Source organism: Cricetulus griseus, chromosome 4, assembly GCF_003668045.3.
Source record: "Cricetulus griseus strain 17A/GY chromosome 4, alternate assembly CriGri-PICRH-1.0, whole genome shotgun sequence".
NCBI classification, from domain to species: domain Eukaryota; kingdom Metazoa; phylum Chordata; class Mammalia; order Rodentia; family Cricetidae; genus Cricetulus; species Cricetulus griseus.
This window is the reverse complement of record NC_048597.1, coordinates 204,247,579-204,274,282: the sequence shown is the minus strand read 5'-3', so window position 1 is coordinate 204,274,282 and position 26,704 is coordinate 204,247,579. Positions and strand designations below refer to the sequence as shown.

The window sequence follows — 26,704 nt, the reverse complement described above, 5'->3', positions numbered from 1 at the left end:
CACTTAAATGGAAACACAGTCTAGCAATCTATTGTGAATTTCAAAAAGGTGTACGAGCTGATACGAACAAGTTAATATTGTTTAAAAAAAAAAACCTTGCACCAGATAAGAAATCTGAAAGCTTGACAGTTCTTAGAGTATTTAAATCATAGCCCGATAACTAATTTGCCTAAATACATCATTAACTTAAGATAGGTCATTCATGCGCATATATGAAAATATTCCACTCAGAGTGTTGTATAAAAATTGAATGATTTAACTGGAGAGAGTGGGAGAGGTGGTGAGCTCAGGCCACTCTGGAAGAGCCGCGAGGTTTAAAAGCCATGATAAATAAAAAGTTTGTAAGTTCCCAGATTGGGAGACAGACCTTGTTTTCTCCCTGTTTCGGGAAAACTTGGGTTTCTCAATGCGCCCCTCCCCGCGACCAGGAAATGGGAGGCAGAGGCGGCTGGAGGTGCTGCAGAGAGTTAGCCATCCTGGAGGTGCCTCTGCCCTGGCCCTGGGATGTTATAGTGAGGATTCACTTAAAAGAGCGGCTCCCCGGATTCCCCTTAGATTGGCCAAGGCTGGGAAGAAAAGAGCTGGGAAGAGGAGGGAGCACATTCGAGCGCTAGTGAACCCTGCACCAGCACACAAACCGCGGGGAAGAGAGGCAAGGGAGAGTGAGCCGCGCCACGTGGTGGCCCGGGGGCCGCAGCGCCAGCGTCCGGGGGAGCAGGGCAGCCGGCGGTGGCGAGGTGCGGGTTCAGGGGTGCGGGGAAGGGCCGGGCGGGCGTTACCTCTCTGGGGTCTGCGGCCGGGCCAGCTGCGCGGCGGCCAGCAGCAGGCAGAGCGGGATGCAGGCGCTCGCGCCCCCCATGGCCGGCAGCTCACTGCGGCATCCCGCTCGCTCGGAGCCCGCAGCCAGGTACCAAGTGCGCCGCGGACGGCGGGAGGGCGGCTTTTGAAGGCAATCGCGGCCGACTCCACGCCTAATTTCCCCGGGGGACGCGCCCTGGCAGCCGCGGGCGGCGGCTGAATGTCCCGTTTGTTCTCCGGCGGGAGGGGCCGCGGCTTGTCCCCCGGGGCGGCCGCGGGGGAAGGGAACCCCGCCAGAGGTACCCAGGGCCAGCCTTGACTCTCGGGGGTGGGGTGTTGCCCCCAGCTTGCTTTTAAATAAAACACAGCGGGCCTGCTGGGGAAGCCCCCCTCCTCCTTTGTCTTCTTGGAACTGCAGCCCCCAAGGGACAAGTAAAGAGATCCTTCCATAGTGGACCTCCGGCTCCAGCCCTCATTCTTGCTTTAAACACACACACGCCGGAGACTATGTTCACGGGAGTGTAACAATGGCCAGAGACATACTTTTGTGGGCAGATTTCAATATGCGTTTCCAAGCAAGCGATTTGTGGGTGACTTGTCATTAAATGGCAGACCTTCTCATCTCACCACCCACGTTAGGCTCTGAAAATGGTGTTTCTCTGCGGGCATCTCCGTTATTTGAAGAGTTGCCCCAACGGCTGGGAAAGGAAACTTTATTGATGAGTTAAAATATTTACACACTTCGGAGAACAGTTCTGTCCTTGTGGCATCGAGGCTTTACTTAATGACAGAAAAATTTCATACCTTTATTGTAGCACATCACCAAGACCAACAAGAGCAGAATGGATTCGACACTCATGGGAGGTAAACTTAAGTTTGAGGCTTCGTCAGTGTTGTTCCTTTTAATTATTTTCACGTTGGTAAGGAAAAAAAGTCAACGCAGTACTTATCAAGACCCCAGCTCTGGGGCGGAAGGAACAGCTCAGAGGTTAAAGAGTGTTTGCTGTCCTTTCAAAGGACCCAAGTTCGGTTCCCAGCATCCATGTTAGTTAGGCAGCTCACAATCACCTGAAACTTCAGCTCCCTGAGATTTAATACCCTCTTCCGGCTTCTGTGGGCGCGCACATCACACACACACACACACACACACACACACACACACACACACACACACACACACACACACACACACACACACACACACGTTTGTAATGTTAAGAAGTCAGCAAATAACTGACTACAAGCAATAGTCTAATCATTGGAAAGCCCCTTCTAGAGTTTAGATTGCCTCAGCATTTTAAATAATTTTAAAATATCTATTTTTACGTGTATGGGTGTTTTGCCTGTATGTTTATCTGTGCTCTGTTTGTGTGTGTAGTGTTTAGAGAAGCTAGAAGAGGGCATCAGATTCCCCTGGAACCAGAGTTACAACCAGTTGTGAGCCACCACGTGGACGAAGGGAATTGAACCCTGGTCCTCTGGAGGAGTTGCTGGAACTCTTAATTGCTGAACCATCTCTCTAGCCCCTCCCTGCCTTAGCATTGTTTTTGAAAAGCAGGGGCAAAAACAAAACAAAACAAAACAAAAACCTCCCTGGGAATTACAACTTTAAAAAAAATTCCCTAAATGTACCACACCCTGTATGACATTTTTGTAAAAGGAATTACAGAATTTGGCATCTTCCATTATATTCTGAAACTTACACCCTCAACTTAGTAAAAAAAAAAAAAAAAAAAAAAAAACTTCTTTAAATGAGACGGAGGAAAATAAGTTGTTTGTTTTATACACATTTCCAGAGTAAGCTATCATAAAACTCAAGACTTGGTAGATAATAGTTATTACAAAGTCACCGTTTGGAGTTCTAAAGTGAAAATATTGCTCAATTCATTTTTCTAGCAATGGTCTGGAGTTTTTTCATGCCTAAAACTTTCATTTGTAGGATTTAAAAAAATAAGATAAAATAAATCAGTGTTAACCATGCATAAATAGAAAAACTGCTTGAGCATAAACATTTAAAAGTATTTTCTTTTCTTAATTTATAGACTAATGGCCATGTTTGTATTCTTAAAAGTAAAAGGTTCTAACATGGATCATTCTGTTGTTGACACACATAAAGAAGATTTCACCATGTGATTGAAAAGGTTTATTAAGGACCATGTTATTTGCTTTTAAAAACACATATTTGACCTGGAACTACAGTTCTAACCAAAATTATAAACCTTAAATGTCTTGAGATGTTTAATGTGTTAAATTTGAGACAGACTCAAGGGACCTCTGAAGGTGTGAGTACACTTCACATGCGAGGGGTCAGTTTCTGGTGTTTTAGGATGCAATTAGGACAAGACAGGACAGAACAGAAGGGAGCTGGTGAGAGACAACAGTCCAGTGGGTAGATTGTCTGAAGGATAGCAGAGTGAGGGGCCAGGGGTCCTCTTCACCCGAGTATGTGAGACCCCTTCTGATGTTGCCTGGTTGCACAAAGGATCTAAGTCATGGAAACATGCACAAAGCTACCAGTGAACTGACCACTTGGGAAATTGGTATGCATTGTGCAGAATATTGGTATCTAGTGTTTGCTGCTTCTTCTCTGGTTGATCCATTAACCTTGTAAGCCTCTAAAAGTATACCATAAATTCCAACACAGTCACTTAAAAGGCATTAGCTCTATAAAAGATCCAGAATTGTGTGTGTGTGTGTGTGTGTGTGTGTGTGTGTGTGTGTGTGTGTGTATGGAAAAATGCTGACAAAAAAGAGACAACAATGAGCTTTATGCAATAAATGACGTTAGATGGGCTACCTCAGTGAACAACTGATGAAAAGTCACAGTGACTTTGTGTCCTCTCCTCTCCCTTGGGTTGGATCCAGGGCCTTGACACATGCTAAGCATGTGTTCTACCTCTGAGGGACACTCCTACCTCGAGAGGATTATTTTTAATTCCAAAGTATTAACAGAAGCCTGTGAAACAAATGAACCCCTATAGCGCTTTTCCAAAAGTGATTTTGTTAGCTTTACACCCAATGAACAAACAAAAAATGCCTGCAACAATCAAGTTACAAAGAGAGAGGGTTAGTCTTACCTTTTTAGAGGTTTTGTTCAATCTGTGACTAACTTGGCTGTGCTGCTTCCAGCCTGTGGCAGTGTATCACAACAGAAACCCGAGGGAGGAGTCAAACTGCTCACCCTGTAAAGTGGTGGTTCTCAGCCTTCCTAAAGCTTCGATCCTTTGAGACAGTTCCTCAAAACAAAAACAAAAAACAAAACAAAAGGCAGTTCCTCATGCTGTGGTGATTCCCCAGCCATAAAATTATTTTCACTACTACTTCATAGATGTAATTTTGCTACTGTTAGGAATCATATGATGTGCAGATGTGTCTTAGATGACCTCTGTGAAAGGGTCCTTCAACCCCCAAAGAGGTCGCAACCCACAGGTTGAGAACCACTATTGTATGGGGAGGAAAAAGTACAAGAAATAAGAAGGGACCAGGACCCACACGCCTGCTAGGAGAAGGGTATGCCCTCAGTTACCTCTCACAGGACTTCACCTCTTGAAGGTCCTACCACTTCACAGGAGCACCCTGGGCTAAGGATCTTGACACACAGGCCCTTGGGGACCACTCCAGAGACAAACAGCAGCAGTGAGAGTCAAAAGTAAAAAGAAGATTTGTAGTTTATTATGTGGCTATGTCAGGAAGATTATATTTTAGAAGGTTACACTGGGGCTGGGAAGATGGCTGAGGGGGTAGATCCAGAACCTGCATTCAGATCCCCAAAACCTACATAAAAGCTGCAAACAGCTAGGGTCACTGGCAGCCCATTTTGGCTGAAATGGTGAGCTCCAGGCACAGTCAGAGACTCTACTTCGAAAAAACAAGGTAGCATGTTATTGAGGAAGACATCCTGGTGTAAACCTCTGGCCATACTTATATACACATGGAAGCACACTTATATACACATATGCAAACAACATATCACACACACACACACACACACACACACACTGAAAAAATTCATATTGATTCAGTCCTTGTTCATTTTGAGAATTAACACTAGTTTCAAATACAATGGACATTTTGTAAATCAAAATTGAATTACTTTTCTAATTTTCTGTTTCACATTTTAAGATAAAGCCCACAATAGTGTTTCAATAGCTGCCATAAATATTTGTAGCTTATTTTAAGAAAATAAGTGGACTTTTATAACACAATTCATCTCAGATATGGTATGAGTAATTTCTGACTATCTTTTGTTTTCTTTTAATTTAAGACAAGGTTTAACCCTCAATCTATGTTAGCCTAGAATTCACTGTATATTCAGGCTGACCTTGAATTACCACAGCCCTCCTTCCTCAGCCTCCAGAACACTGGGATCACACATATTGTAAAGAACTGTTTTTATTGATGACGGATGTGGAAGGGTCCAGCACACTGTGGGCAGTATCATCCTGGGTGGGACTATGCAAGAAGGTAGCTGAGCAGTGGTAAACAGTGATCCCCCACAACCTCTGTTTCCAGGTTCATGCCTTCACTTCCTTTCTGACTTCCTCCAAAGATGGTCTAGTAACTGGAAATGTAACCAAATAGGCCCTTTCCTCTTCTAAAATGATTTGACCATGGAGTTTATTACAGCAACAGGAAGCAAACCAAGATACCTGGTGTCTTAGGGTTTCTATTGCTGTGAAGAGACACCATGACCAAAGCAACTCTTATAAAGGAAAACATTTTTTAAAAAAATGTTTATTTATTTTCCTTTTCCCCCCTTTTGTTGAAAATAGATTTTTTTCTCATCCTGATTATAGTTTCCCATCCCGCTACTCCTCCTAGATCCTCCCCAGCCTTCTCTCTCCTCCAGTCTGCCCCCTTTGTGTCTCTCATTAGAAAAGAACAGGCTTCTAACAGATAACAACCAACCATGACAAAATAAAATATGACAAGATGAGCTTGCTTCTATTTTCAAGTCTGTGAAATAAGAGGGTTTGCTGTCATTTTACAGGCAGAGACTCTGAGATTTGAAGCAGTTAGCCATTAATTTGTGTAAATGAAAAGCTGGGATTTGAACCCAGGCTGACTGAAAATCAAGCTTTTAATCAGTACTGTAAGCTAACCCATCATGACCTCTATCAGTGCGAAAAATGCTCACAGCACATGGAGACAGTGGGGGTAAATAGACTGGCAGATGCTGTTTACCTTCCCAGAATCCCTTGTGCTTTGTGGTTCTGTGAACACTAAGCCCATTCACTATTCCTTAGGCACCCAGGTAGGAAATCTGACCAAGGACTGAATGAGAGCGCTCACTCAAGCTTTTTAATTATCTATTTTTGTCTCCTCCTTAAGCCCCTGGAAGTAGTGTGTAAGCAAACATTTCCAGGACCAAACCTGAGGTCAGTGTTTCAGAACAACAGACCACATAGACCGTTCTTCTGGAACTGGAGTTCCAAGAATTACAAAAGACTACTGAGAGCTAAAGAGTTCTTCCATGTAGTACTGAGAAGTCATGAATGGAAGATATAAGGATAATCAAAGCATCCATCAAGTATTTATGCTAACTGGTTATGGTTGCCCATGCCTGTAATCCCAGCATTCAGGAAGCAGAGGCAGTTAGATCATGAGTTCAAGGCCAGTTTGAGCTCCATCAAACCAAAGCCTAGAAATGTAGCTCAATGGTTTAGTGCTTACATGTGTAAGGCCCTGGGTTTGCAAATGGTAGCAATAACAATAATAAAAAAGAAGCCAATTGTGGGGACCATGAACCGCAATAAGGAGCACGAAGTATAGAAAATAATACCACCAAATCAAACCAAAATACCTTGGAATTGTCTCATTGTATTGACTTGTAGAGACAGACTTTTGCCTGTAAAAAGGATTAGATCAACTTCCTGTAACACAGACCTCCTTACTGTATAGGTGTACTTACCACATGGGAATAGCTTCATCCTATAAATGGGCACAGAGTCAGTGAGTACATTTTGTAGCTGACTAGCCTGGCTATCTCACTGGCCTCAATATTACTCATAACCTTGACTCAGAGCAAGCTGGCATTTGTCTGAAAGAATGGCAATGCAATAGGTCCACCCAAGGTAAGGAAAATGACAGCAAAGATGAGCCACCAAGCTGGCTGCTAAGAAGAAGCCAGGAGTCTAGAACAAGACATACTCAGAGTAGCAGGAATCATGCTAGACCCCTTCTCCCTCAGATGTTTCTCGTCACTCACTGATTCTAGAAGGATGGGGCAGACCACACCAAGGAGTAAAAACAAATTGGCTTTTCAGCTGTGTAGTTCCATCTCTCTCTCTCTCTCTCTCTCTCTCTCTCTCTCTCTCTCTCTGTGTGTGTGTGTGTGTGTGTGTGTGTTAGGGGTGTCTTAAGTAAAAATATCCTTCAATATAAAGGAAATAACTTTAGTTTTAGGGTTTCTATTGCTGTGAAGAGACACCATGACCACAGCAACTCTTATAAAGGAAATCATTTAATTGAAGAAGTGTCAGAGGTTTAGCCCATTACCATCATGGTGGCACATGGTGCCTGGGAGTATGACTGCTTGAAGGTAGACATGGTGCTGCAACTGAGAGGTCTATATCTTGATTGGCAGGCAATAGGAAGTGGTCTGTCTCACTGGATGCGGCATGAGCATATGCGAGACCTCAAAGCCTGCCCCCACAGTGACACACTTCCTCCAATAAAGCCACACCTACTCCAACAAGGCCACACCCCCCAGTAGTGCCACCCCCTTCAGGGGCCATTTTCTTTCAAACCACCACATCTGCTCATTACGTAAAATCTGGGAATAGAAAGAAAGAAAGGAGGGAGGGACGAAGGAAGGGAGGGAGGAAGGAAGGAAAGAAAGAGAAAGAACTCCTAAGATCATCCAGAGACAACACTAGTGCCACATTGGCCCTATTACTCCTCCCTCTTCTAAACTGCTACTTGGAGAACCTCATTGTCATCAAGGGCACAGTAGACAATTAGACAATCTGGCCAATTCACCTGGCTGTTCATTTTCAACTCAAGGAAAAACATGGCATCCATTGTTCACTGAGTCTGGCTTTCCCATTTGAGCCTGGATTGTTATTATGTTGCAAGATTGCGTTAGGGATATCATTTATGAAAAAGTAGGATTACAAAAGAATGAATTATCCAAATAAATGGTATATGAAAACAAAGGGTCTAGAGCTGTGAGACTAAGTAATTAAAGGATACTCTGTAATTTAGAACTTGAGAGAAAAGTACAGTAGCATTTACAAGTATGTATACTTACATATATTCACATGCAAAATTATGCTTATGAACATAGTCACAAATCCACACTATCAATAAAAACAGGTTTAATGCCTATGTCAACTCATTTGCTCTCAGAATTCTGAAAATATCTTACAGCCCTGTAAAAGCTGGTGAAATAATCCCAACAAAAACTTCACCTTTCTTGAGAAAGAAGAACTCTGAATACACATTTTTGCAAAGATAATCCCAAGAGAAGATACATGTGAGGAAAGCATGGTTCTCAACACAGGAACATATTAAGCAATGTCAACATACTTGAACTTTAGCATAAACTTATCACGGGTATTAAATGGTTGTTAATTTTAAACCCCAGTGCTAGCCCTGCCCGTTTGACTGAATGAACTTAATCAGAATATACTTCTTGCTTGACTCCCTCCCTCTCTGGAGATATTAGGACTGATGCTTCAGAGTGGGGGAGGTTGGCCAGACACTAACAGCAGCATTCTCCCGACCCACTGCTCTTGGCTAACTGTACAAGAGGAAGTGCCCGAAGCAGACACACCACCTCTGTGCCTGGAGCTGGCAGTTGGCTCTGTTTCCTTGGTCAGCAATGTTTCCGTGGCAGTGTCTAGACACTTTGTTGTCTAGACACTATTATTGCTGGTTCGTTTTCCTTCTATTTTTGTGGTGTATTTAGGTCTTATTTGTAAGGATTGACTATTTTGTGAAGCTATTAGGCATATAAATGTACATTTTGTGTATAATTTCCTGAATGTTGTCTTTTATGCCTATTTAGATAGAGATAGAGAATGAATGTGTCTATCTGGGCACATGTATGTCTCCCAGACAACACTAGAAACACACACTTTGGGCCGCCCCTTTTCTAAACTCCAAACTGAGATGGCTCATCCATCTGCCTGTTTTCTCATCGAATTGTTTTTTAACATTCCCTAATATTTGATTAGATTTCAGTCCGGGCTAATCCAAATCTTCTTTCTTCCTCCCTCCCTCCCTCCCTCCTCCCTCCCTCCTCCCTCCCTCCCTTCCTCCCTCCCTCCCTTCCTCCCTCTCTCCCTCTCTCCCTCTCTTCCTCCCTCTCTTCTTCCCTTCCTCTCTTCCTCCCTTCCTCTCTCCCTCCCTCCCTCTCTCCCTTCTGTTTTTCCTGTTAGTAGGAGCCTGTTCAATGCCAAGTGCTAGAGCAGGCCCTGGAGATACAGCCTGCACAGTAGAACAGGCCTGGTTCCCACACTCCTTGTTGATAATGCCTATAAAGTCTATTTTTTAGGACCTGAGGAGATGGCTCAGTCAGTAACATGCTGGCCTCTCAAGCATGAGGACCTGAGTTCAATCCCCAACACCCATGAAAAAAGCCAGCCATAATGGCACACACAGGGAGGGCCCTGGGCTCGATGGCTCACTAGTCTAATTGACAGACTGCAGGCCAACGAGAAGCCCTGTCTCAAAAAGGAATGAAGGACATCCCTGAGGATGAAACCTGAGGTTCTCCTTTGACCTCTCCAAACACTCCCATCCTTACTACTTCCTACTTTTAAAAGAGGGATTTATTTTTCAAATAGTCTCATTCGTTTTGTAATGTGTGGGCTTGGTCCTCTGAGTAACAAACGCCAAGGCAGAATTAGACTTGCAAGATAAGCAAATACCAAGATAGAATTCGACTTGCAAGACAGTGCCTCTGAGAGAGCCTGAGACTACTAGATGCCTGGCATCACTCTGGAGCAACAGGAACAAAGCAGAGCAGAGCTCCAGTCTCTATTGCAGCCAAAGCAGCTTGGCCACAGAGTGAAGAACTTCAGCAAGAAGATGGCCCAGTGGCAGAGAGGCTGTGAAGGGTACAGTTGATTGTGGATAGAAAGCAGCTTAGCTGAGTGCTTGAAGATCTGGTAGTTTGTGAGCAATGAAGCCCATAGGCACTCCTGCTCCCAGTGAGATTCTAGTGAGGTGTAGTATAGGTGGGGGTTTCTGTCCCCCAAGCTGCTCCTAAGTAACCACACAGAGGCTTAAGGTTATTAAAAATGCTCAACCAATAGCCCAGGCTTGTTACTAGCTAATGCTTACATTTTAAATTAACCCATATTTCTTATCTACACTTTGCCATGAAACAGTAGTTATCCCTTCCCTGGGACTTATTTACAAATCACATCCATTTTTATTGGCTCTACTTGGATGCGGTTCCATTCCTATACCAGTTATTGTGACCAGTCTTCAGTGGCAGCAGTCACTGGAGAGATATGTAAGTTATCAAAGTGGCAAGAATAAGAGGCTGAGTACTCAGCCCTAAATGAAACATCTATCTCAACCCCCAAGCCCCACTCTACCATCGCCAAGGATCGGGGAACACAGTGGGAGACAAGGAGGATGGGGGAGAGAGCTGTGAGGACCTGTCTTCTGGACATGACACAACTATTCTCACGAGCTCACAGAAACTGAGGTGACCAAAATCCCAGCACCTACAGGGCAGACAGTCTCCAGCCCCCCCCCCTTACCAAAGACCTACTAGCAGCTGATAACTGCTTGGGGAGAGACAATCATCTTTATCCCAATACCCATGCACATTAGGGACCAGCACTAACTGGACTTAGTGGGTTATCAAACAATAGCATACAGTTTGGGTTGGAATATGTGCTGGAGAGTGTAAGAAGAGAGTTGGGGGATGAGGGGATAACTGTGATTGTATTTTATTGTATGCATGTGTGAAATTCTCAAGAGTAAGATTTTAGCTAATAATAATAATAATAGTAGCATTCTCTCTAATTGTCTAGGCTTCAGTCACACTGCCATACAACAGCCAAGGGTTGAATTGACCCCACCATAATTTTATGGATGGAGAATGTAGAGCTGGTAACAGCCCTGAGGGGAATCTTGCTGTGGTTATCAGAGGAAAATATGGAGGCTAAGCGACAAACAACAGGTGTCACTTATCTAAATGAAACTTTTAATAGCTTAGGCCATACACGGGTGGTGGTCGTGGAAGAGACAGATGGGAGGGACAATTGGGATCACAAGAATAAAAGCCAGAATTTCTCCAGCTGTATCCCCTCCTACAGTGTAGGACCTTTACCCTCTCAGCTCCTCACAATTGCTTGTAGGGTCTCTTAGTGAGGAATCACATGTGGACTGTTTGAACAGTTCATCTAGCTCTAAGTGGCATTCAGCGCCTGCGGCCCTCTCCATCCTTTGTCATGGCGGCCTGTGGTGTTTCTGTATCTGTCAAGACCAGTGCGGTTGCTAGGTTTCCAATGCTCTCCAGAGGCTGAAAAGACATTGCACGTGGCAGGAAGGACCAGCTCCCAAAGTGTCTCTCCCCACTTCTCCCAAAGGCTTGCACCCGAGGCCCATGCCCTCTGCTTCTACTTCTGGAACCCACTGATGAATGGAACCCAAGTGTTGTGTGTACGAGCAACAGGAGGGGCTATTAGAAACCATTGTTTGTGGTGGTAAAATCAAGGGTGTAGAAACAGGGGCAATATCTAGCTGGATGGTTGAGGAGATGAACTTGAGCTTGAGTTGATTGCCTGATGCATAACCCACAGTGACTCACCCAGAGCTGCTGGCCTAGTTAGGCAGGGTGTGGTGAGAGGGGTCATGCTTATTACCATGGAGATTTCAGTCAGACAGCCCTGTGAGTTGTCACATATTCTTCTTATAGCCCTCTTGTTCTAATTCCCTGGGGTGACAGCTGGCCATCAATGTTCAGGGGAGGGGGTTGTTGGGAACCATAAATTTTCTACACTGGGAGATTACTCTGCATTTGCAGGTTCAACCAAGAACAAATTGAAAATATTTTGAGAAAAAAATTAGCATTACATGCCCGAATCATTATTCCCTTAACAACATACAGTACAAATACTGTCTTCATAACACTTACATTGGGTCCCAATGTACTTAATACCCATATTAAGTAACTTAAGAGATGTTTTAACATACCCAGGATATGTGCAAATACTACACAGTTTTATATAAGAATCTTGAGAATAGGCAGAGTTTATTATTCACAGTGGTCCTTAGATTCACAAGCAACCATACATGCCTGGGAACCATGACAGCAGTGGACTTGGCTGGTCTCTTGGCCCTCTAGGTCATCTTCAGACAGTGCAAAGTTGATATTTTCATCACAGTGTCTAATACTGAGTGACTGCCATGTGCTAAGCCAAGTGTTACAGACTTAGCATGTATTGTCTCCTCTGTTGGGGGTCAAGGGCTATTACTACCCATAATTAACAGATGAGGTCAAGTACAGCAAAGAAATGTTTAGTAAACATAGCTGTGCATGACCAGACTTTTGTGTGCCTCAATCACTGGTACACTCTCCAGCTGTGATGCAGTCTCGGTACCTGCTTTAGCAGTTATCCAATACACATTTTTCTTTAGGTAGACAGTGACGTAATGCATACGTGCAGTTCTAGCACACAAGAGGCAGGAAAAGAATGATGAAGGGCCAAGACCAGACTTTGCTACATAGTGAGATTGAGAACAGCCAGAGGCACATGAGGCCCTATTTCAAGTGTGTGTGTGTGTGTGTGTGTGTGTGTGTGTGTGTGTGTGTGTGTATAATTCAACAATGTTTTGAATTGATGGATGATACTGTGGAGGTTGCGTGGTCTCTCTGATCAGTACCATGGCACCATGTTCCAGCCTCTGGGTATCCTGGTTGCTAAAGCTTCCAGCTGACTTCTCTCCAGTAGTCTCTGCTAGAAGGTTCCATCTCTCCCCAAGGATTGCACCCAAGATTGGTCTGTGCGAGAATGAAAAGCTCCATCCCAGTTTGGGAAGACTGAGTTCCATCTGAGGGTCACTGAGCTGGACACCGCAGGACAGCAGTTCTGCCTCTCCTCCATCTGATTCAGCTGCCCTTTCCCCTCACAGGTGTCTTCACTGTCGAGACTCCTCGTAGACACTGTGTGTACACTCCACTGAGTCCAGTTCCCTGGGATGTGCTCTGGGCCCATTCTGATGGCTCTCGCTTACGGTATGATCTCCACACTCTGGATCTTCCTCTGAAACTATTTGAGGCTGCTTGCTCTAAATTGTGATTTTCAAAAGCTGTGTGAGCCTTGTGGGAAGCTGAATGCTCAGGGAGTAGCCACCTCTCTCTTAGCTGCTGTCACTGAGGCTGCAGATCCAGGCTCCCCCTGTGTCTGTGGGATGAATCTCTTGTCCCATTACCCAGTGTCTACTCCTGTCTAGCTCACAGTGGTAATATGCCCATTAAGAATAAGACCACTACCAATTTTTGAGTGAAAGTTGAAGCAAGCTTTAATTAGACACTTGCCAAGATGATTGACTCTGGCCAGGACCATTCCAAGATTCCCATTTGGTGATGAGTGACATTTTGCAAGGGCTTATAAAGGCAAACCCATAAGGCTACATATTTCCCACCATGCCTAATCAGGGACAAGCATATATCCTTAGGTACTGCCTGCCTGTGGACATCCTGCCTACATGTGATCAAACACAGCCTATGCATTTGGGTCAACCAAACTTGATTAGAGATCAAAAACCCAAGGCTTGCTATTTTATATCAACAACAGCCTCTAGCGTTTTAGGAAGTATCTGTCCTTGGGCAAGTGGGCTTACAGGTTAGAGACAGCTTTGTTTTATAGATCTCTCAGACACAGTAGTTAAAGCTTAAAACATAATAGTAACCTAAGACATGAAAAGTGATGTTGATTCCCTATGGAGGCTCTCAGGAGCAGCACCATAGCCTTACATGACGATGGCCTCTTAGCTGTTAGTTCCGTCTCTCCTTCCGGCAAAGTGAGAACCCTTGACAATCTTTCTCTCTCTCTCTCTCTCTCTCTCTCTCTCTCTCTCTCTCTCTATCTATCTATCTATCTATCTCTATCTCTCTCTCCTTCCTGCCTGTTGTTGAGGCCCCTCGGTTCCTCTGTAAATTCTCCTGAATCTCCATTTCTTTTGCCTTCCTCAACCACCCACCAAGCTCTGCAAATATTGACTATGTTGTGGCAGGGAGCCGGGAAGTGTATGCTATGGGAAGAGATATTGACTTACAGAGAAAACACACAGAAAATGTCTTCGCTGCTTACAGCAGAGGAGTTAGGAAGTCACACATCTGTCATCTTTGCTTATTGATTTGTAAAAATGGAGATTCTTTGTTAAACTGATAAGATGATTAATTTAATAGTGAGTGCATGTAGAGCAGTTAGCACGGAGTACTTCACTAACGACACCAATGACAGTGAGGAGGCTTTTTATGCTCAGTTCAAAACTACTATGCAGTGCTCTGGTTGCTGGGACTCTGCAGGTCACATCTCTGTTTGCTCAGCTGTGTCCCATCCCTCCACCCCTACGGGGTGGGGGGGCTCTGTTGATGGGGAGACCAGAAGACTATGAGGTGGAGGAAGGAAGAGGGTCCTGCTCTTCTCCTGTGGGCTCAGTCAGCCTCTTCCCATGAGTGTCACCTCAACCATGTTCCCTCCATCTCTTGCTGGAGCATCTTCTGAATCTAGTTGGAAGTTTTCCTCTCACTTGCAGGACCACCTTCATGGCACCTTCCATGTACCAGGGTACTGTTACCCCATCCTCAGGGGCCCTAGGTTACTCTCCCAATTCCCTACCCCACCACCCCACTTCTGGGGCAACAATTGCTTCCTGCAGCCTCTATTGCTACTATTCTTTAGTGTAATTTTTAATGGGGTCAGTTACCTCATCAGCCTCTTATCTAGAGTTTTAGGGTTTCTATTGCTGTGAAGAGACACCACCACCATGGCAATTCTTACTAAGGAAAACATTCAGTTGGGGCTGGCTTACAGTTCAGAGGTTTAGTCCGTTGTCATCATGGAAAGAAGCATGACAGCATTCAGGCAGACATGGTGCTGGAGATTAGCTGAGAGTTCTACATCTGCATCAGCAGGAAGCAGGAAGAAAGGGAGACACTGGACCTGGCTTGAGTATCTGAGACCTCAAAGCCTGCCTCTAGTTACACATGTTTTTCAATAAGACCATATCTACTCCAACAAGGCCACACCTCCTAATAGTGCCACTCCCTAATGACCTTTCAGCCCTTGTCATTCCAACTACCATGTAAAAAGAGGTGGAGCCTCTCTGTCCCAACTGCCCAGTTCCAAATAACCACACAAAAGATTATATTAATTTAAAAATGTTTTGCGTATAGCTCAGGCTTATTATTAACTAGCTCTTATAACTTAAATTAACCCATTTCTATTAATCTACATTTTGCCACATGGCTCATGGTTTTACCTGTCCTCTACCACACCTTGTTCCTCTGATGGCTGGCTCATCCCTCACTCCACCCTTCCTCTCTGTATTTTCAGTTTGGCTTTCCCACCTAGCCTTATTCTGCCTCACTATAGTCCAAATCAGCTTTATTATCAACCAATGAGAGAAATACATATTCATAAAGTACAGAAGGATTATTCTACAGCACTACCACACTTAGTTAGCATGTTTTAAGTACTTAATTCTCACTGCTCAGAGAACTGGTCTATATTTTGTCTCCTGATTGGACCCTAACAGGTTCGTTATATAAGTGAAAAAAATGGTTCACATTGGTTCAGAATTTCCCCAAGGTCACAGAGTTTGTAAGGTATCTATTGGGCATTTAAGTCAAGTCTGCCTGATACGAGAACTGATGGCAGCTGAGAACAATCAGAAAGCTTTCATTCCAGGGGACTCCCATCTTCTCATCTTTCTGGCCTCACCCATTGAGCCCCATCATATGTTCCACCCACCACCCCGAAGCTTAGAACTATGGGGAAAGTCATAGCTGCAGTGTTGTGACAGTGTCCACAATATCTAGGTTCTTCCCAAAAATCTATTTGAGAAAATGATCTGAACCAACTTCTGAATTTTTCATCAAGTAAAATCATAAATTAGTTATAAAGGGATATAAAATTATCTTCATGGAAATGAATTCTCCATGCCTGTCCCAGAATTCTGTGAGAGGAAGAAAAAAACAAAACAACCCCACAACAAAAAAAAACTTAAAAATTTTAATTTCACTTGTATTTTTAAGAATCTCACAGAATACTTTTCAATGGAAGACAGGTGGTTAAAGAGAATAAGAGGATGGAGCTGAAAGACCCTTGGAGGCTCAGGCCCCCAGGATCTCGGCCCAGGACGGCGGCCACACCAATCACCATGTGGAGGTGAAAGCTTGATGCAAACTGCAAGAGGTTTTATTGTAGTTTTTTAACAAGCTAACCCCATGTTAGCTCGGTCTAGGAAAGATGGCGAGAAGCCACCATAGAGATCTTATAGGGCAGCGTAAGGGGAGTGTCTAGGGGTATGCACAGGCTCAGGATTGGTGTGCCTCCAGGCTTGCCCTGTGTTGTTTGGTCAACTGGTTTTGTTATGGCCCATAGGCCCTCCCAGAGTGGTTGCTATGCTCTGGAAATCATTGCTGTGCACTTGTCCATAAAGCACACCTAGAGCCGTAAAGCATAGCACCACCAGCTAACTTCTGATTGGTTCCTTGCCACAAGGCAGGCATCTGACCTCCTAGTGACCAAGACAAGGTCAGGCAAGCACGTGTTCAGCTGTTAATGGCTGCCGAAATGGGGAGCTGGTCCCTTCAGAGAAAAGGAGAAATCTTTCACACTGAACAAGGAAGAACCACTCATCCTTAAGATGTGAAGCCCACATTGCAACTGACTGGGGGAAAGGCACAGTGACATTGCTGGGAAGCTGGCCAAAGCAGGGACAATTGCTGAAATTTTAAAACATTTGCGCAGAATAGTTCTGGAACTCAAATTTCTTTATAGTGCCATAAAGATATAATTTTCTCATGTGAAGGATCTTACACCGTCTGTTAGCAGAAAATTCCATTTTTATTGTAAGGAGTATCTAATTGGAAATGTTGTCTCAGAGGAAAAAAAACAAGTGAGTTGTTAAATAATCATTGTCAAAAAATAATGAGTAATGTCAGTAGATGAGTGGAAAAGCCTACACAACATGTTTATAAAAACAGAGGACACTATCCAACTCTCGGGTCATTTCCAAGGAATGAGGGCAGAGTTCTCATTGCAGGCGGTGACATGGGGCTATTCTTATGATTCTCTACTAAGAAAAACAAAATCAAGTACACACAAAAAAGTCCTTTTCACAAGTTTGAAGAATCAAGGCCACATAATTTTTGTGTTGCCAAAAAGAATGTTCCTAGGGGGGAAACAATCACTGACAAATGTAATTTTTATATAAAAACTGATGTTCAGAATTATGCCTGAGTTCAATATTCAGAATTTATTAAATAGTAAATGTCAAATAAATGCCAAGAGAAGTAAATATTCTTCTCAGCCTCATGCTTCTTGTTGGGATGCTTCACCCAGCCCACTCCTCTCATTCCAGACCCCGCCCCTGAGAAAGCCTGCCATCAGTGGCTCCTTCTCTTGAGATGCTTAAGACCACACCTACAGGGTACTTAAGTCCCAGCCCATAGATTTGCCATGTGCTCTCTTTCCTGCCTCCCTGAGAGTCACCTGGGAGTGCTCTGCTTTGCTTTCTTCTGTTTATTATATCTAGATTTATTAATTCAGTTAGATTTGGCTTATTGCATCAGTGGAGGAACCCGATTATCAGGAGCCAATACTTACCACTTCTCTTCTCTCTACTATGCCAGCATCTTACTTTTTCATTGACCGATTCTATTTCTTGGAGGGTCTTGTGGTGTGTACTGTTTACATACTACTACATTTTAAAGACAGAGAAATGACAGGATTTGATGATCCTTTTGTCAACCTGACAGCTTCCTCCTGTACACCTTTTGCAATGTTTTGAGTGACTATTATGGAAAGCCTTGTTAGTTTTGAAAGACCCCCGGAAAGCTCAGGCATCCAGGATCTCAGCCCAGGACCTTGGCCACCCCAATCACCATGTGGAGTTGAAAGCTTGATGCAAACTGCAGGAGGCTTTATTGTTGTTTAACGAGCTAACCCCATGTTAGCTCGGGTCTTTCATCCATCCACCATGGAGGATGGCTACAAAAGACAGCTTGAAGAGTCTGCATAGAGATCTTATAGGGCAGCTTAAGGGGAGTGTCTAGGGGTACGCACAGGCTCAGGATTGGTGTGCCTCCAGGCTTGGAGGGTTTGCCCTGTGTTGATTGGTCAACTGGTTGTTATGGCCCATTGGCCCTCCCAGGGTGGTTGCTATGCTCTGTGCGTCATTGCTGTGCACTTGTCCGTAAAGCACACCCAGGGTCATAAAGCATAGTGCCACCAGCTAACTTCTGATTGGTTTCTTCTCACGAGGCAGGCATCTGACTTCCTAGTGACCAAGGGAAGGTCAGACAAGCATGTGTTTGGCTGTTATGGCTGCTGAAATGGGGAGCTGGTCCCTTCAGGTTCAGTTGTACAGTAGTGGGGATTGAACCCAGGACCTCACAGATGCTCAGCAAAATCTATACCCCTGAGCTATCAGAAACAAAAGCAGAAGGAAGTCAGTAGTTGCAAGATAGTATCCTGGACAAGACAACAGATCTGTTTAGAGACTTGGCTAGGTGACCTTGAAGCTGTGTCTTTTGTAATGGAGATTGGTAAGCAGTGAAATGGCAGAAAGTGTGTATGTGGGTGGGGCAGGGTGGGGGTGGAGCGTCAGAGAACAAGTGTGGAGGCCCAGAGCATCATGGGAATCATGACTAGGCTAGGTTTCAGTGTTGAAGGAAGGAAGGAAGGAAGGAAAGAGGGAAGGAAGGAAGGAAGGAAGGAAGGAAGGAAGGAAGGAAGGAAGGAAGGAAAGAAGGAAGGATGGAAGGAAGGAAGGAAGGAAGGCCGAGGCTCTGCAGTGCTGCCTCATGGAAGGTGTGCAAGTGGCTTCCTCCAGGGAGAGGGCTTCTGGGAAAGAAGAGTGGATTATCTCATTAAGAGGATAGCTAATCCTCCATTATCTGTAAAAGTCTTCAGGTGACTCATTTCCTGGAGGATGGAATCTCGGCTGGGAGATTGATAGGCCCGGCTAAATTAACTCCTTTTTCTTTTCTTTTTCTTGTTTTAAAGGAACAGTCTCACCATGTAGCCCTGATTGTCCTGGCACTCAGTATGAACATCAGGCTGACCCTGAACTCACAGAGGTCTGTCTATCCCTGCCAGGATTAAAGGTGTGCATCACTATGTGTGGTCTGAATTAACTCTTAAAAGGTGGAGACAACACTGTACATAATGTTTCTGGCTCGAGGTAGGAGTAGAACTTACATTGCATTCTTTTGTCCTGGAGGAACTAGCTTCACTTTAATGGGCCTCAACAAAACACAGACACCTCCACCTTTTCATATGGTCTTTTAAATTCTGAGGTGAGGCAGAGCTGTCACCAGGGAAATGGAGAGGGCCTCCAGAGCTACACTACTGCAGTAGCCTACAACTCTAAAGAGCAGCCATAAAATCTAAAGATTTGGTACTATGTGAGCATAAAAGTGCAAGTACATATACATAATGTTGTTAGACCCCCCAGAAAACTCAGACCTCTGGGGTCTCAGCCCAGGACCACGGTCACCCCAATCACCAGGCAGACTCCAAAGCTTGCTGCAAACTGCATGAGGCTTTATTGTTGTTTAACGACCCCATGTTAGCTCGGGTCTTTCATCCACCCTCTATGGGAGATGGCTAGGAAAGACAGCTCTAAGTGTCTGCATAGAGATCGTGTAGGGCAATGTAAGGGGAGTGTTTAGGGGTACGCACAGGCTCAGGATTGGCGTGCCTCCAGGCTTGGAGGGTTTGCCCTGTGTTGATTGGTCAACTGGTTGTTATGGCCTATAGGCCCTCCCAGGTGGTTGCTCTGCTCTGCTCTGCTCATCATTGCTGTGCACACCGTAAAGCACACCCAGAGCCATAAAGCATAGCGCCACCAGCTAACTTCTGATTGGTTCCTTGCCACGAGGCAAGCACCTAACCTCTTAGTGACCAAGGCAAGGTCATGGCGAGCACGTGTTACTGTCATGGCTGCCGAAATGGGGAGCTGGTCCCTTCAATGTGTATATACACAGTCACATGCAAAGATAGAGTTTATTTACTTATTTTTTACTATAAATATGAGACCTTTGATGACACAGACAGAACCTAACCTGTATACTGACAAGGTGTTAATAAGGCTAAGCAGGCACTAACAGCTTGTTTCCGTTTTAATTTTTGTTATTTATGTTTATGTTTATGGGTGTGTAGGTCTGTATACCACTTGGTTCCTGCAAAGGCCAGAAGAGGGCATCAGATATGCTGGTACTGAAGTTACAGACAGATGTAAGCAGCCATGTAGGTGCTGAGCCTCAAACCCAGGTCCTCTGGAAGAGCAGCAGGCGCTCTTAACCACTCAGCTGTCTCTCCTTTAGTTTTAATTGGACAAGATAAGAATCTTGAAAAAACCCAGGGTGTTTTTGTTTGTTTACTTGTTTGTAGGAAGCCGGTTCCTGCATTATAATGCTGCCTGAAGACACCAAGGTGTGAATTACTTCACAGGCGCTGGGTAATCTCCATTCCTTTGATCTCTGCCTATCCCGTGGCTCATTTTAGCCTGAGGAGCTAAAGCCATTCATAGGGTAATACGTCCCAGGCAGCTGGTCAGGGATGGTTTTCTTGGTTCAATGTCTCTGCTCAGTCTCTGCTCAGTCTCTGCTCAGTCTAATGCATTAAAGCTTGTCTGCAGAAGGATCCGAGTGTCCTGCGTGTATTTCTTGCTGGCGAGGAATACAGAGCGGGCGCGGGACACTTGTTTTGTTTTGTTGTTTTCTTGGTTGCTGTGTTTTAGGCAAGGTCTTACTAAGTAGCCCTGGTTGGTCTGAAAATTGCTATGTAGTTCAGGCTAGACTTGAACTCAGAGATCAGCATGACTTGGCCTCCAGAGTGCTGGGAGTAAAAGCATATACTGAGAGAGCCAAAGTTACATCTTAAGTTTTAATTACAGTGCCTAAGAGATCCATGAGACAAAAAAGAAAAAAGAAAAAGAAAAAGAAAAAAAAAAAGCCTCTGTAAGCCCCTTGCCCAAAGACAGACAGTTCCTGAAGTTCTGGAGGCTTTGGGAGATAGCAAGTCACATGTTTCACTCCCCTAAAACAAGTTTGTTTGACCCATCTGCACTGGATGTGTTCAATCACTTATGGACAGGAGGTTTACAGACAGGAAATATGGCAGGATGTATGCTTGCCCCTGGACTGGACCTGATGGGGAATACTTAAGCTGCTGCAAACCATGACTCGGGACCATTTCTGGAAACCCAGAGATGAACCTAGCCAGAGCCCACCTTATGGGGGAAGTACTTCTGTGTATGTTATTTTATTGATTGTTGAATAAAATACTGTTTGGCCAATAAGAGAGCAAGTTAGACGGGACTAGAAATCAAAGAGGATTCTGGGAAATGTAGTACAGAAGTGGTGATCCAGGCAGGAAGTGACATAGCAAGGAGACTCATATTTAAGCAAAGGAGAAACAGGAAGGGCCCCTTTTTCCCCTCCGCTCCTACTCCAGCGGCACAATGTGATCCACTAGCAAGGAGGGACGCCAATAAGGCGTCCTATAAGATAAGTCTTATAACATATATAGATTTATGATAGTTAAGACTGAGCTAGCAGATGAGGAATCCTAGTCATTGGCCAAGCAGCTTTGAACCTAATACAAGTTTCTGTGTATTCATTTGGGCCTAACTTGGGTGGGCGTCTGGCGTGAAGCTCACACGTGGTGGTGGGGCTCAGGCGGCATTTGGCGGAAAGATTTATCGTAACACCCACCCACCTATCCAGTATTTAATTAAAGCTTGCTTCAAATTAGGCTTTAAATTGTGGTAGTGGTCTTATTCCTGATTGGTGGGATTAACATACTACCAAGCCTGGCTTGAAAACCCTGGCCTTGAAAGAAAAGAGCACTAGGATAGAGATGGTTCTTTTTGTGTGTGTGTGATTTTGGCGGCTATCCTGGAACTAGCTCTTGTAGACCAGGCTGGTCTCAAACTAACAGAGATCCGCCTACCTCTGCCTCCCCAGTGCTGGGATTAAAGGCGTGAGTCATCACCGCCTGTCTTAGAGATGGTTCTTATCTCTTCATGTTACCTTAAAAGTAATCCTAGGGACAGGAGTAATTAGCTATTACTATCTTAATACTTAAGAGCATAGCCATTTTCTCATAAATAGTAAGTGAATGAAAATGCAGACATGACCAATCCTAGTATGGTAGAGGAGACAGTTTTTATTGTAGATCTGCAGGGAAAGTGCAGCCAGAGGCCACGAGAAGAGAGGGACTGGGGCGGGTGAGAGAGAAGAAGAGGAAAGAGGGAGCAGAGAGAGCACTAGGGAACCAAGAGGTCAAGAGGGGAACCAAGAACCAAGAGAGTCAAAATGGTTGAGGTTATATAGGAAAGAGAAGCCTGGGGGAAGGTAAGGGAAGCTCAGGGGGATGGAGAGGTTTATGGTGGGGGCGGGGTGAGAAGTATTGGGAGGAGCAACTGAGTGATGCTGGGAGAGCTGGCCAGCTTCCCCTTTGATATATTAATAGGCCCCTCAGCCATTAGGGCTTGGATTGTTTGAGACCTAATAGTAAATTTACCTAGATTTTCAAAGCAGTTAGGATGTGACAGAGCAGAATTGTCAGTTTCACTTGTCACACTTAGGAAAAGGGAATGTCAACTGAGGAGTTGCTTGTGGCCAGGTCTGTGGGGCATTTTCTTGATTGCTGGTTGATGGAGGAGGGCCCAGCTCACTGTGGGGACTGCTGTCTTGAGGCAGGTGGGCCTGGACTGTAAAAGAAAGGTGCTGAGAGAACCAGTAAGTAGAGTTCCTGTGCGGCCTCTGCTTGAGTTCCGGCCTTGGCCTCCCTAGTGATGGACTGTCCCGCGCGGTGTATTTTCTCGGCCGGCAAGAAATACACGCAGGACACTCGGATCCTTCTGCAGATAAGCTTTTAATGCATCTTGAGAGTGGAGAGAGAGCATAAGCTTACCAGAGCGGAGACACTGAACTAACAATCCCTTTCCTTAAATAGGCTGGCAAGCAGCCGCCTGGGACGTGTTACCCTATGAATGGCTTCAGCTCCTCAGGCCAAATGAGCCACGGGATAGGCAGAGATCAAAGGAATGGAGATTACCCAGCGCCTGTGAAGTAATTTACATCTTGGTGTCTTTAGGCACCATTATTGTAATGGATAATGCAGGAACCGGCTCCCTACAATGGACGGTAACCTTAGATGGCAACCTGTAAGTCAAAGTGCCTTCCCCAAATTGCTTTAAGAAAAGAAAGAAAGAAAGATTTGGCTAGGTGGTGGTGGTGTAAACTGCAGCACTCACCTTTAATCCCAACACTCGGGAGGCAGAGGCATGCGGGTCTCTCGAGTTCAAGGGCAGCCTGGTCTGTAGAGCGAGTTCCAGGACAGCCAGAGCTGTTACAGAGAAACCCTGTTTCTCGAGAAACAAAACAAAACAGTGTATCATCCAGCAGCCAGGAGAGGGCGCCAGATACCCTGGAGTTGGAGTTACAGGCAGCTGTAGACTGTCCAACATGGGTGCTAGGAACTGAGTTGGGTACTCTAGAAGGATAGCAAAAGTGCTTAACTGCTTAACTATCTCTGCGATCATTGAGAGCTAGGCAGCCACCCAGGCTGAGAACTGGGCTCAGGCAGCCAGAATCTTCCCCTGGTCAGCAGTGTAACCTGTATCTTCAGCATCCTAATGGGGGAGGTACCTGGTCATGATCACTTGGCAGGGGTTGATCCTGTAGTCACCATCATCTCCTTACACAAGGGCAGCTTCTGCCTACCCTCAGATAGCTGATGTTGGGAAAAGTCATTAACTGTCTGCTGGGTGGCCTTCTTGAGGGTGACTAAAGTCAGGTTCATAGTCCGTTAAGTCATTTTGTTGTTTCTTCGGCTGTGTCTTAGCCAGCCTGATAGGGAACAAGTGGGTGACCCTGGTTAGCCCACTGACGCCAACATCGATGAGCTCAGTCTGCAGGCTGAGCTGCTTTACCTGCGGTTTAGCCCACAGCTCAACAGGCAGAACAGAAGGCTGACCCAGGGCAAGCTGATGTGGGGAGAGGGTAGCTGGTGATTGGAGGATAGGACATCCTCAAAGGATTTTCAAGGCTCCTGGCACTGTGCTTTGTCTCGGTGTTGCTTGTCGCCCCAGTGCAATGTCCACTTGTGGGCTTTTAGTCTTGTTAATAAAAGGATCCATCAATGGACTGGGAAGGAAACTCAAGGACAATTTTATTATTAGAGTCTGAGAGAAAAACAAGAGGTCAGGCAAGCTGTAAATCTCAGCAGCGGCCTGGAATAGGGAGAAGGAAGAGGAAAGGAGGAAGGAAGGAAGAGAAGGGGAGGAGGAGGGGAGGAAGAGAGAGGGGAATGGGAGGGAGTGTGGAGACATCTTGCTTCTACAAATAAAGCCTGTCTGAAGGTCAGAGAATGGAGCTTGCCACTAGCTAACCGTAGAGGTCTGGAGGTCTGTACAGACAGAAAGTGAGCCAGCCGGGCGGAAACAGGATATAAGCAGGGAGAAACAGGAACTCACTCTCTTGTCTGCGGAGACACTGAAAAGGTAAGATGTGGCTGTGGTTGCTCCCTTTCTTTGATTTCTCATCATTTTCCTTTATATGTGACTCTGGGTTTTATTAAATAGACCAATTAAGAACTCCATTTACAGGGGAGGAGGGGAGGAGGAAGGGAGGAGGAGGAGAGGAAGTCATGCCTTTTACAATGAAAGTTGGCAAGCAAGGTGTTGTAGGAAGTTGGGAAGGGGTGCTTCAGAGAATAAGTGGGAAACCACAGTGTATCAGGAAAAGCAGGCCCAGGTTTTGGTCAGCATTAGAAAGAAAGAAAGAAAGAAAGAAAGAAATTTAAAAAATTATGTTTTTCAGAGTTAGGACTCAGAAGAGCAGACAAACTCAGCCATGTTGCCTGATAGAAGCATTATAAGTAACGGCACCAAAGCAGGGGTTTCTGGGAAGGATAAGTACATCGTCTCATTGTGGGGATAATTAGTCCTCCCTCTATCTAGCCTGTCTTCAGGGGAACCAGCTTTCCTTCAGGGTTAGGGGAATGAACACTCGGGCAGCCAAGCTTGGTACAGGAGTGAAAACACACATGGTTTGTCATCTTACATAAACAACAGCCCTGGCATTCCAGGAAGTTATCTCTCCTTGGGCAAACGGGGCTTACAGGTTAGAGGCATTTTTGTTTTACAGATCTCTTAAGCATAGTAATGTAAACTTGAAACATAATGTTAGCCCTCACAGGGTCTCATCAAAGCTCAGGCACCTCTACTTTTTCTTTTTTTTTTTTTTTGTTTTTGTTTTTTGTTTTTTCGAGACAGGGTTTCTCTGTATTGCTTTGGAGTTTGTCCTGGAACTCGATCTGTAGACCAGGCTGGCCTCGAACTCACAGAGATCCGCCTGTCTCTGCCTCCCCAGTGCTGGGTTTAAAGGCGTGCGACACAATCGCCGGCCCTCTACTTTTTAATATAGTAATTTAAATCCTCTTGCCAAAGGAAACAGGAGTTGGGCTTCATCCTCAGTGTCCTCCAAGGCGGTTTGTCCCCATAACAGTGTGAGTGATGCTCATTAAACACATGGTGTTTCTCTAACCAGAAGGAAAAAAAAGGAGGGGGGAGAACTAAAGGTAATATGGGAACCAAGGGTAGAGCTGAGCAGCTAAGTAACAACAATAATATAACAAATAGTAAACAGAAATAAGTAATATAAACTCATCAGCAGAGCTTCACAGTATCTCTACCCCTGTCACCACAGAAGATTGCCAGTGGAAGTGAGAGGCTAGGCTCAACACAGCCAGCTGTAGTTGAAAACCCCAGTCCCCCGGTCCTTTGCAGATTTGCGGAAACCTCTACTGAGGTAAAGCCAGGCTTCTTGACTTACACTGCAGAGGTAAAGCGGGGATTCCTGACTTACACTGCAGAGGTAAAGCGGGGATTCTTGACTTACAATCTTGACTTACACTGCAGAGGTAAAGCTGGGATTCTTGACTTAACACTGCAGAAAAAACCTGTCAGGATGAATCAGTGTGAAGGGAAGCTGCAGTTGATTAAAGAAGCCATCTTAGTGTAGATTTTGGCACAGGCGTTAGGAGGGAGGAGCCAAGGAGAAGGAGGTGTGGATACACCACTGAGGGGCCCCAGCTTCTCAAGAGAGATCTGCCCAAATCACTATTCTTCAAGCCAGCTTTCTATCATCAGTACTGAGAGCAGACGGTGTCTTATGAAAACCTTATAGTTTTAAACAGAGAATCGGGCTTTAGCTCTGTATCAAGCGCTAAAATGTGAATTTAGAAAATTTTTATAACCTTCAATTATATGAGTCATTTTAAGTTTCATCATACACACATTTGTTGTTGTAACATGCTTTAGTTTGGTTTTGCTTTTATCTCTGTTCTCATGTTAGACAAAACAGTATTTAATCATCCAAAAATCCATTTTCATCCAAACTATTTTCCTTTCTTTGTACCAGAAATATAGTCCCACAGTATTCTGGCTGGTTTTGTCAACTTGATGTAAACTGAGGCCTATCTAGGAAGAGAGAATCTTAATTGAGAAAATGCCTCCAAAAATTGGCCTGTAGGGGAGCAAGCCTGTGGGCATTTTCTTGATGAATGATTGTTGTGGGAGGGCCCAGGCCACTATAGGTGGTGCCACCCTGGGAAGGTGGCCCTGGGTGTATTAGAAAGCAAACTAAGCAAGCTGCAGGGAGTGGAGGCAGTGACACTTCCATGGCCCTCCT

At 44.9% G+C, this 26,704-nt stretch overlaps 1 protein-coding gene and 1 long non-coding RNA gene across 2 annotated transcripts in view; one reads left to right on the top strand and one right to left on the bottom strand.

Moving 5' to 3' along the window:
• The window catches only part of Pcolce2 (procollagen C-endopeptidase enhancer 2), a 50,609-nt gene extending 49,566 nt beyond the window's left edge, over positions 1 to 1,043 (bottom strand). The window contains exon 1 of the mRNA XM_027410931.2: positions 780 to 1,043. Coding sequence (XP_027266732.1) covers positions 780 to 859 — 80 coding nt within the window. The 5' untranslated portion in view covers positions 860 to 1,043. The remainder of the gene's footprint in view (positions 1 to 779) is intronic.
• Positions 4 to 19,496, top strand: LOC107978650. Its single transcript, XR_003484481.2, has 4 exons — positions 4 to 737; positions 1,614 to 1,662; positions 12,898 to 13,000; positions 19,005 to 19,496. It is a non-coding gene; the product is annotated as an uncharacterized LOC107978650 (long non-coding RNA).
• The last annotated feature ends 7,208 nt before the right edge of the window (positions 19,497 to 26,704 follow it).